The sequence below is a fragment of the Gekko japonicus genome, unplaced genomic scaffold, assembly GCF_001447785.1.
Source record: "Gekko japonicus isolate JY-2015 unplaced genomic scaffold, Gekko_japonicus_V1.1 scaffold83, whole genome shotgun sequence".
Taxonomy (NCBI): Eukaryota; Metazoa; Chordata; class Lepidosauria; order Squamata; family Gekkonidae; genus Gekko; species Gekko japonicus.
Genome location: NW_015168655.1, coordinates 341,629 through 353,787, shown reverse-complemented (window position 1 = coordinate 353,787; position 12,159 = coordinate 341,629). Strand labels below are relative to the sequence as shown.

At 43.1% G+C, this 12,159-nt stretch overlaps 1 protein-coding gene across 1 annotated transcript in view; it reads right to left on the bottom strand.

Annotated features, from left to right (window-relative positions):
* Positions 1 to 12,159, bottom strand: part of NUBPL (nucleotide binding protein-like) — a 120,870-nt gene that overhangs the window by 30,968 nt on the left and 77,743 nt on the right. The window contains exon 7 of the mRNA XM_015415189.1: positions 8,218 to 8,311. Within this exon, the coding sequence (XP_015270675.1) occupies positions 8,218 to 8,311 (94 nt within the window). The remainder of the gene's footprint in view (positions 1 to 8,217; positions 8,312 to 12,159) is intronic.

Below are 12,159 nucleotides of genomic sequence, written 5' to 3'. Positions count from 1 at the left end.
GATTAGAGTCCACGCTTCTAACCACTACACCAAACTGGAGATGACTAACAAAATTTGTGGCAGGGCATGAGCTTTCATGAATCACTGTTCACTTCTTCAGATACAGCTGGAATGTGAGTCCATCTGTCCTTATATCTTGGAGAGTGATGTGATTTCAGATGCTAAATGACAATAGCAGGCATTGGTAATGAGAGAAGAAACCTAGGTCTCAGTTCAGTCCAGGAGTTTGCATTGTCTTGAGCTTCATTATCAGTTGCAATTCAGAAGTCTCTCTTTCTAATCTCCCTTTGAAATTCCTTTGTCAGAGAACTGGTACTCTTAGGTCAGCAACTGAATGCCCTGGAAGGATAAAATGTTCCCCCACTGGTTTTTGAATGTTGTGATTTTTAATAGTAGTAGAAAGAGTCCAGTAGCACCTTTAAAGATTAACAAAATTGTGGTAGGATATGTGCTTTTGTGAGTCACAGTTCACTTCTTCAGACTCATTTCCATTTATTCTTTGCATCCTCCTGGACTGAATCCTCCTGTACCAAACTGAGACCTAGGTTTCCTGTCTCATTACCAAGGCTGATATCTCCACCCTTCTGCATATCACACCTAATCCAATCACGCCTGCTTTTGCCATTCAGCATCTGAAATCATCTTTATAAAATTGATATCTCTGGTATCTTGTGTTACATTTTATGGCACACATGGCCTGGCCCGACAAAGTGACATTTATGTCAGATCCGGCCCTCATAACCAATGAGTTTGACACCTCTGATCTAGTCTGTGTCAACCATAACCAGCATAACTCACATTGCATTTGAGGAAGTGCATCTGAAGGATGCATACATATTTGAATATTAAGTAATTCTTTAAACTATAGGCCAAGCTACTTACTATCTTTGACATTATTCCATTACTATTCCATGCTCCCCAGTGAAATTTTTGAAACCAAAGCTTTCTTATTCTCATCAATTATTCTACAGAGCAACGCCTCCTCCCACGCAGACAACCCCCGCCATAATATACAGGATCAACATATTCTCTAATATGAGGAAATTACTCTTTCCCATACATACCTCATTTATTCACTCGTAGGAAAAAGATTCCTTTTTCAAATATTCAGTCATCTCCTTGAGAAACAAGAGTCAAAACTCTGCTCCCCTAAGCTGTGTTGCCTCTGCAGGATTAGTAAGATTGATAAGTATGAAATTATTTTGATCATTAAAATCAGCAAATGGGACTGAAATTCACTCGAGATGCAGCACTACTGAAGAAGAATGCATAATTTTTTTCCTAATCACTTTTCAGAGATGAAATATAGTAAGGATGATTGAATGAACAAGACATTGCATGGATTATGCTTCTTTTGACATATACTGATGTGGGCTCATAATTTCTGCACGCAGAAATTCATGCCTCTGCCTTCAACAGATAAAAGTCACTGCTAGTTTTATTTACATAGTCCTTTCCCCAAAAACTACTCAACTGAAAACTGTTATTACTGTGTATTTGAGAGATGTCACTTAAGGCACAGAATTCTCTGAATAATTAGACTGTCTGCACTGTAGGAGTCTCAGTAATATTTAATCTGGGTCTTCATAAAATGAAAACAGAAGGATTCTGGAGTGAAAGTAAATAATCGATTACATGTACTGGCTTGCAGGCTCTGAGTATCAGGTGCCAGAAGTCAGGCAAGGCAGGGTTCTTCGGTCCAGGGCCGGGCCAGAAGTCAGACAAAGCAGAGTCACAACTGCTCTTCAGATAGCAGAGATCAGTTCCCCTGAAGAAAACAGTAAGCTCTGTGTCATTATACCCTGCTGAGGGCGCCACAGCAAACTGACGCTGAGTGTCCAAGGCCAATGGGCCTTATTCTGTGTGTGTGTGTGTGTGTGTGTGTGTGAGAGTGTGTGTGTGTGTGTGTGTGTGTATGTGTGTGTGTGTGTGTAAGCCAAGCTGTGCTGGCAATGACTCATCTACTCTCCCATTAGCCACTGGGGAAGCTGCCAGGGTGTCCTATTGGCCAGTCCCACTGGCTCCTCCATTCTTACACCCCTACATTTAACACGTTGCACCTTGGGAGTTGTAGTTCTCAGCTGGCCTTACTGCAACCATAGCAAAGGGAATTAGAACTACAGCTGCCAAGTTGGGAATTCCAAGAGGCCATTGGGCATTAGCAGGGAGTCAGTTAAACTGTTAATCACTGAACTGAACTGAAAGGGGTTGGAGGGAAAGGGAAGGCCTGGACAGGTAGACAGGTAGACAGCATTGGGCAGGGGGTTGGACTAGATGGTCTGTATGGCCCCGTCCAACTCTATGATTCCATGACATCTCTCTGAATTACACTTGATCTCCAGACTACAGAGATCAGTACCCATGGAGAAAACTGTTGCTTTGTAGAGTGAGCTCTGGTCCATGGGGTCGCGAAGAGTCGGACTCGACTGTGCAACTGAACAACAACAGGGTGAGCTCTATGGCATTATATCTCACTGAAGTCTTCAACAAACCTGGCCCTCTCATTAGTATTGCCAACCTACAGGCAGCAACTGGAGATCTGGAGAAAATGGCTGCTTTGGGCAGTAGACTGTATGGCATTATACCCTGCTGAAGTCCCTCCCTACCCCAAACCCCACCCTCCCCAGGCTCTACCCCTCAAATCTACAGGTATTTCCAAACCCAGAGTTGGCAACCCTATAACTGGCTAGAGACTCACTTTCCAGGCTCTTGGAACCCTGAAAACATGGCATCGGAGGAGGTGCTTTTCTACCTTAGCTGCCACTACATAGCCCCAAATCAACAAAAGTCAGGGGTGGTGGGAAGCATACTTGTTACCATGCAGCTTTCCTAAACATGCCTCGTTTCCCTATATTTCCCCTGTCCCTCCGCCACCACAGCCAGGATAGATATATCATAAATCGAAGATATGCTAGAAATTATGACTCATAAATCTTCACCTGGTTGCAGTTACTAGTTGATAATGGTGATCAGGTAACTTGCTAATGACAAGCCCACCCCATAGCTTTTGTACATCTGTCATGGGAACCTGGGCCCAAACATTTGCAATGCTAGCACATGGGCTCTTCAAACATAAGAGGTGCCTTTGTAGCTGGGATAATATTAAAGGAACCAATCATGTAGATGGAGGTCAAGTTGCATTTATGACTATCTAACATTAATTTAAATTGATGCATGCAGAAGAATGCATTGTACACACTGATTCTCTTCCCAGAAGGCTTATACATAATACCTTACATGAGACATGAAACTGTGAATGCTGGCATCCTCCTGAATAGGGATGTGCGGCTTGAAAAAAAACAGATATCAGGGAGCCAAAAAATATTGGTATTTCCAGGTTCCAAATACTGGTTTGGTATTCGGATCAAAGTTTTTTCCAAAGGCTCCGGTTTTATTAGCCTCTATTGTTCCTTATGGGAAATCTTTCCATAGGGCTGTTTTTGGAACAAATTGCACCAAAATTGCAGTGGAGCTGCCGCCGCTGCCGCCTGTCCTTTAAATAATCCTGATATTTCAAGTGAATTAGACCAATAGGTTCAATTCTATGGCCCCTGAACAAGGTTCCCCCCGCCATCCTCCATTGTTTGCTATGGGGGGGTTCTATGCTTTCTCCAGGGCAAAGAATAGCAAAAGACGCAATTGCTAGCAAAACAACCGCTGGCCAAAAGCCTCTCAAAGCCAACAGAATAATCAAAGTCAAGTGCAGAACCAGGGAATCCCAGCAAAATTGCAGGACAATGTGGCAAGCCTAATACATCAAATGCAAGACCTAAGAATCCAACCCAATGTCAAACCAGTCATTTGTCCAAGCCAAACAGAACAGGACTGCTGTGCAAGCCCAATAAATGGAAATCAGAGAATCAGAGCAATATACAAACCAAGAATCAACTGTAATGTCAAACCTGAGAATCTACCACAAAAAGCAAACTCCACACAAAGCAGCTCATGCAAAAATCCACGCGGGGGACACACATCAGTCTCTAATCCACACTGGATTTGATCTTTGACATGGGGATGTCTAATCCACACTGGATTTGATCTTTGACATGGGGATGGATGTAGATTTGACTTCAAAAGAGGAAGTGCCATGGTCAGACCATGCAGTCCTGAATGCCCTGCTGGGTGTTTCTGCCCTCCCCGTGATCTAGGTGGCGAGCAAATTTATGCTCACCTGCAGAGACTAATGGATCCAAATGGTTTCCAGAATGCTTTGCGGGATCCAATGCTTTCTGGTGCCTCATTGGATGAGCTGATATAGGACTGGAAATCCTGTCTCTTTGAAGCCATCAATGAGGTTGTCCCCCAACATCCTCTGCATCGTTGCTGTAGACCATCCCCTTGGTATATTGTAGAACTCAGGAAGATGAAACGAGAACTCAGATGACTTGAGCGAGTTTGGTGGCGGGTTTGTGATGAAGCTACAAGAGCATCTTATAGGATGCTTATGAAATTTTATGAAGTGGTGGTTAAGGTAACGAAGAGGGATTTCTTCTCAGCTTCCATCACGTCTGCTAGCTCATGCCCAGCACAATTGCAAGCTTCTTTGTGGACAAAGTCTTGTCACTCTATCAGGAACTACCCACCAGTATTGACACAGTATGTGAACTGGAGGCCCCTTGGCCACCTTTGGATTCAATTTTTGATACCTTCAGTCTGCTCTCCTCTGCTGATGCTGACAGGATCCTGGGTGCTGGCAGGCCGACCATGTGCCTCCTGGGTCCATATCCCTCTTGGTTGGTGAAAGCCGCTGATGAGAGGACATGGGGATTGCTAATGGCTATTGTCAAGCTGTCCCTGGAAATAGGGGTCTATACAGAAGGTCTCAAGGAGGCTGTGGCTTTACCGCTGTTAAAAAAGCCAACTCTGTATCCTCCTGATCCTGAAAATTACCACTCAGTTTCGAATTTATTATTTCTGGGCAAAGTAATTGAGAGAGCGGTAGCCAAGCAGCTTCAGGGTTTCCTGAATGACACATCGGTATTGGACCCATTCCAGTTGGGCTTTTGCCCTGGCCATGGAACGGAGATTGGGGAGGGAAAGAAAGGCATTTTAAACATGCCTAGTTCCCCATCTGATCTTCTCCAGGAGAAGATCAGGAGGGGAACCCAGGCATGTCTGCATGCCTGCCCTCTTTCGCCAGCTGGGGAAGGGAAGGCAGGCATGCACACATGCCCCCTTTCTTCCCTGAGCCTCTCTGCTTTTGCGGAGAGACTCGGGGAAGAGTGTAGGGGGGGCATGTCTAAATGCCTTTTTTTCTGTCCCCGAGGTCGGGAAGGGAAAGAAAGGCATTTTAAACGTGCCTGGGCTCCCTGCCTGCCCTTCTCCAGCTAGGACATGTCAGCTAGAGAAGGGAAGGCAGAGAGAGGCTTTCCCTTGTCAATTTCACTCTCAGCTGATTAGCCTGGAGTGAAATTGACAGGGAAATCCGTAGGGGTTATCAGCGGGAAAGAAGGCATTTTAACATGCTTCCTTTCCCTCTAGTGGTGTAAATCAGCCCCAAATATATTCGAAAATACTAAATATTTCCCCAATCCAAATACCTTACCGGTACTGGACTGAGGAAATTTGGCATTTACCAATATTTTTCGGGTCTGATTTACCCAAAGCAAAAAAATACCCGCTTTTTTTTTTTTGCACACCCCTAGTGTTGACCTTTAAGGTCTTGAGTGGGCAGGGACCGACATATCTGCAGGACTGTCTCCTCTGGTATATCCCTGGGAGAGTGTTACACTCTCTGGATAGTAATTTACTGGTGGTCCCCGGCCCCAAAGATTTCCGGCTGTCCTCTGTCAGGGCTTTCTCAGTCCTGGCCCCAACCTGGTGGAACTCTCTGCCGAACACCACTATGGCCCTGCAGGATCTTATGCAATTCCACAGGCCCTGTAAGGTGGAAATGTTCAGCCATCAGGTTGAAGACAGCAACAGTTTCCACTCTAGCTGGCACCCTTTAATACTCTCCAGATCATTTTGTCACCCGCTTCCTCTGCCCACAAGGTGGCTGGGAAGTCCAGAATGGCTTGGGGGGGGGATCAGTTCACCATCTGGAGTTTTAATTTATCTACTGGTATTAATGTATTTTATTTTTATACTGATGTTTTCATTCATTGTTGTACATTGCCCAGGGCTCTGCAGTAGCAGGGATGGGTGATTCAGAAATCTAATAAATAATAATAAAATAATAATAATTCAACAAAGCCACATGCAAAATAAACTAACAGCTGCCATATCTGTTCTCACCTCTTTCTAGGCTTGTTTTGTCCAGGCCCCTTGTAGTCATGTTTCTTTCCTCCCTAACCCATTGAAAAGCCAGAAATACTCTTCTTCCTCCTTCTCACAATCTCTGAAGATGCTCTTTTGAAAGCCTTCTATTAACAAAGATTCCTTCGTTTCTTTAAACAATATTAGACTCCTCTTATGTTACCTGGTGAAATATTCTAGTATGTTGGATCGAGAAGATTGCAGAAAATTAAATGGTTATATGATTTTGGGCCAATATTAAGAAAACCTTATTGTCTTGCTGGTTATACCCCATTACATACCAACTCCCATTCTCCTAGCCAGGCAGACGGAAAGGTGACTCAAGAAACCTCTTTGGTAGCCACATCTGACTAGAAAGGACGAGTGTGTTAGCTGCCACGCCAGGTCTATGTTTAAGTTATGATGGAGGAATTTAGCTAACAGACTGTTTCTTAATAGGTGCATAAGCTAAGGATTGTTTCCAACTATACCAGAGTCAGAACCCTCTCGGAGTGGCACGGACGACAGACAGGAAATATCTTTTCAAAATTTATTTAAGAAAATATCCCTAATACATTCAGCTAATTTAATAAAAATATCACACACACACACAGACACAAGCAAAGAAATAAAGGGTTGAAGTGATCTTAAGAGATCAGAGACGAAAGAGGGAGAAGCACTGATGGGATAATACTACCTTCCAAAGAGAAGAGTTCATGGTGAAGAGAAGATGGGTTTGGCCGGCAAGCACACATGTGAAGACCCAAGAGAGATGGGGGATCCAGCCAGTATGCGTCCCAGGAGACTGAACCAAAGGTGGCTGTGTTTGGAGCCCAAATATAGGAAAACTGTGCCTTCAGGGCAGTGGGCACAATAGGGAAATGGTCCACAATGGACCATGAGGGCCAGTAATAGCTCAAAAGGGGGCTTTAGACAAAAGAAGTCCAGGTTTGGGAAGGGAAGCCTTTGTTAGCAAGGCGTTGGCAATTGCAGAGTCTTGGCTCCATTAATGGCTGGCCTATCCAAGGAACAATGATGACAACAGACAGTGACCAGGATGGTCCCAGTATCAAGGGGAAAAGTTTGATTGTTAGATTTAGAGCTGGAATGCAAGTATGCTGATTCCTTTGAGATGGTGAAATTAAAGTATTGTCCTTTCACGATGACAGATACGTGCTTGCTGTATCGGAGCTTGATGGCTGACTGAGTCAGAGAGAGATGATCCTGAGCACATCTCTGGGTTTGTTGGCTTTGCACACAGAGAGGGCTAGGCTTGCCCTATGCCAACTTTGGCCCTAACCTTCCCAGGATACAATTTCTTTGCATGGCAAAGGGAGGCTTGGGCTAACAAGTGCAAAATAAATATTTTTATTCCAAGCTCTTACTTTTTTCACAAGTTACCTGTTGAACTGAGATGTCACTTTGGCACCACAGTAAATCTCCACTAATGAAAGGTATGTGTCAGCGGAATGGGACTTTATCCATTGCTCCTGTATACAGCCTAAAATGCTTTCTGAAATGTTTGTCCTTACAAACAGTGGACCCCCTAGGAACAGTAGAAACAAGCTAGAGCCCAGTAGCACCTTAAAGACTAACAAAATTTGTTGCAGGGTATGAGTTTTCATGAGTCACTGCTCACTTCAATTTGGTATCTAAAGAAGTGAACAGTGACTCACAAAAGCTCATGCCCTGCCACAAATTCTGTTAGTCTTTAAGGTGTTACTGGACTCTTGCTCTTTTCTACTGCGACAGACAGGCTAGCATGGCTACCCACCTTGATCTATCCCCTAGGAACAGTGTATGAGGGGAATTGGAGGACTGCACAGGGAGAAAAGAAATCCACAAGACTCTCCCCCCTCCCATTAGCAGAAATTTACTGAGGGCTGTAAGCTACAAGTTTTCATTTTTTCCAACATACTATTGAACATTTTTTCATTTTCAGTTGCTTAAAACATTAGTAAAATCTAAATCTGCGGTTACCTGCAATTGGGATATTCTGTGAGACTGACAACTGTACATCTCCTGTCCCCGGAGGCATGTCAATTACCAGATAATCCAATTGCTGCCAGTTAACCTAGAAAAAAATGCAAATCAAATTATAAAGACAAGCATCTTAATGAAAAATATACAGTCCAAACCTACTGTGGTCTTCAGCATGAATGCAAATGATTTTGATGAATCTAAGAACTACACTATCAGTTTCCAGACTCCAAGAGATGCTACCATTAGCCCAGGCAGAAAATACAGGGTTAGTGTCCCAGCAGCAATCCAGCAGACGATATCACATTACTGGCAGAAAACAGTGAAGACTTGAAATGACTGCTGATGAAGGTTAAAGCAGAAAGTGCCAAAGCAAGAGTACAGCTGAACATCAAGAAGACAAAAGTAATGACTACTGGGGAATTATACAAGTTTAAGGCTGACAATAAAGAAACTGCAGTTGTTCAAGATTTTCTATTCCTTGGCTCCCCAAAAGGGAGACTGCAACCAAGAAATCAGAAGATTGAGACTGGGAAGGGAAGCCAAGAAAGAACTAGAAAAGATCCTTAAATGTAAAGATTTGGTGACCAAGATAATTCATGTCATAGTACTCCCCATTACTAGGTATGGGTGTGAAAGTTGGACAATGAAGAAGAAAGCTGACAGGAACAAAATAGATTCCTTTGAAATGTGATGTTGGAGGAGAGGTTTACAGATACCGTGGATCGCCAAAAAGACAAATAAATTGGGGTTTTGATCAAATCAAGCCTGAACTCTCCCTAGACGCTAAAATGACTAATCTGAGGCTATTGTGCTTTGGTCACATTATGAAAAGACAAGACTCGCTGGAGGAGACAATAATACTAGGAAAAGTTGAAGGCAGCAAGAAAAGAGGAAGGCACAATATAAAATAGATTATCTCTATAAAGGAAGCCACAGCCCTCAGTTTGCAAGACTGAGCAAGGCTGCTGACAATAGGACCTTTTTCCAGGACATTAATTCACCGGGCTGCCATAAGTCAGAAGTGACTTGATGGCACTACACACACACACACACACACAGCAATCCAGTCCTCTGAAGCCAGACTAGCACAGAAGACCAACAAACAGACAGATAAGCAGAGTACATAATCTGAGACATGAGTCATGGAGATCCATAATATTAATCTCAGAAACAAACTGTAGCTACTTTGCAAGGATTTCAGCACATTTTAAATGACGCACTGACTGCTTGTGCAAAGTTGCATGGTAAAGCTCTTTGTCTTGCGAGCAACACATTTAAAACCAGAGACTTTCTCATGGATGAACGTCACATAATCTTTGATTAACATGACAGCTATGTTTTTAAAATTAGACTCTAAAAAGTGTTGTCAGAGACGGTAAAGGAGACTTGACACGTTATATATAAACAGATCTTGCAAGGCTAGATTAATCTGTATTCATATACACAAGTATACTCTGTTCTCTTAATCAGTGACAGTATCTAAAGTAACAGAAAAAGTGTTACATGCATTTTATATTAAAATGCTGTATTATTCACTGCTTTAAATGATTTTCAAAAGTGATTGTCAGTTATAAGGCCTTGGGAAATCTATCATATATTGCTGATTTGTCTTTGCAAAACCACCCATGCTTAAAGAGTTATCGCTAGCATTTTGTTTTAGTAAGTATGTATTATCAGAATGATCTTTTAAAATGAAGCCAAGAAAAGTTAGTGAAGGGGGGGGCATATACAGAAGGATGCTTTTCAGTAGCTAAATAGTGCTCAGCCACTGGGTTCCCTTATGCATGACTTTTATCTCACATGTCCTTCAAGGAGCTCAGAGTAGCATAAATTGAACGTTTGTTTACCTGCTCCTCACCTCTCCAAGCAGCAAGACATTCCAAAGGCAGGGCTTATCTGGGTTGATTCCCTTTGGAGGAGAAAACACCACAGTCTTTGCAGGGAGAGGGAGAAACAAAAATGTCTTAAGCCATTTTCTTGAGGTTGGTTGTTTGGACAGTCAAGCAGACATGAAAGGTGTAGGGCAGAGTTTGTATCAGGAACACTTGGTCTTAAAGGCAGGAGACGGTGATAATGATAGCCTCTCCACTGATAATTTACATGTAAGTGGTGAATCAAATCTATTTAATGCCAAATGGAACACACAGGTTCCCTACTGAAAATCTTCCACTGTGTTTTATGTCATTTTAGTGTAATAAAGCATACTGGATCCGTTTCAAAGTGCTGGTACTTACCTTTAAAGCCCTATATGGCCAGGGTCCCACACATACCCCCACACATACCCCCACGAGCACTTCAGTCCGGGACGCAACATCGCCTGGTGATTCCAGGCCCCAGGGAGGCAAGGCTTGCAGCGACCAGGGCCAGATCCTTTTCAGTGGTGGCTCCTACCTGGTGGAATGAGCTCCTGGAGGAGATCAGGGCCCTGCGGGATCTTCTGCAGTTCCGCAGGGCCTGTAAGATGGCGCTCTTCCACCAGGCTTTTACGTAGGGGCCACCACTGCCACCACCACAAACGGTGTGGGCTAGGGGGGACGGTCCCTGGAAGATCTGCCAGGATACTGTGTGGTGCCTTATACCAACTAATTGTACATCAACTACAGGACAACACCACCTTTATGAAAGACCAATACCATCTTGTAATTTTATTCGGTGACCATCTTGTTTTTTACAGAGCACTTATTTGTGTTGATAATTACTGGTTTTTACTGTTTTTATATGATTTTATGTGTGGGCACTTGTTGCTCTTTGTAAGCCGCCCTGAGCCCGCTTGTGGTGAGGGCGGGATATAAATGCACAAATAAAATAAAATAAATAAATAAAGGTTATTACATGGATTTGGTTCTGGGCTTTTCCTTGAGCCAACATACGGTAGCTACCTGGAAGTTGTAACTACTTTGAAAATATCAGCGTTTAGTCAGTAAATTGTTTCTTTCCCCTCCTTGGTTCTGTACAGGCTAGGGTAGGCCTTGACACTCACTGACTCTTTACCTAGTTTGTCAAATTAACCTCTTTTTTTCTATGCTTGCTGTCTTTTGTTGTTGTTACCTATTTTCATGCTTTTCACTGATAAATATGGAATACACAGAGGGCTTTTTCATGACAGTTCTCACCGGTACTAAATACCAGTACCTTTGGGGGCACTCTCCCAAGGCCTGAGGAGGGAATTGGAAGAAATCAGTGCAACCTTATGAGTGTTGGCACCCTTTTTAAAAAACAAAAAAGCAGTGTGTACCTGTATTTGTTTTCTTTCAAGGAACTCAACATGATATATGTGACGGACAGCACAGAAAAGCAGGCTTCTTAAGGTGCTGGTTGTATCAGAGAGTCAGGGAGTTCAAGAATTAATCTTCCCTCAAGACAAGAGCTTATGTGATTGGCTGCTCTACTTGCTCTCTAATTGGCCAGCATTAGCTGAGAGAGAAAATAAAACAGGTGATCTGGAGGGAAAAGGGGTCTTTCACAATTTGGTCTTTCGTTGTTTGGTATTTTGAAAACTAACGTCGGGATCAGTAGCCAGAGGGTTTTGCTTCTGAGGGAATAGACATTTGGGAATCAGTGTTTTCTGACAGGCAATAGTCAGAAAAGTACTTCTACAAAGAGAAGAATAAAACCCCCATTGTCTTAGATATATTAAAACTGCTCTGAAGGAGAACTTTAAATTCTCAGTCAGAAAGCTACAGAACAACCTTATACAGACAAAGGATACTGGAAGGGTTTGGCAGAAGGTCTGGGTAGTCAGAGTGAACTCCCATTCAAGCCAAAAAGGAGTTATCACTTCTTAGGGACAAGGAGAATAACTTCCTGCCAGTGAAATGAGTTGGGAAGAGAACCCTGGTCTGTGATAAAGGGGAGAATCTTAGACACCTCAAGAGCTAGTGAAAAGCTGTATTAGCTAAAGGAAAACCTGTAATATCTGAAGGAAGAAATCTAGAAACA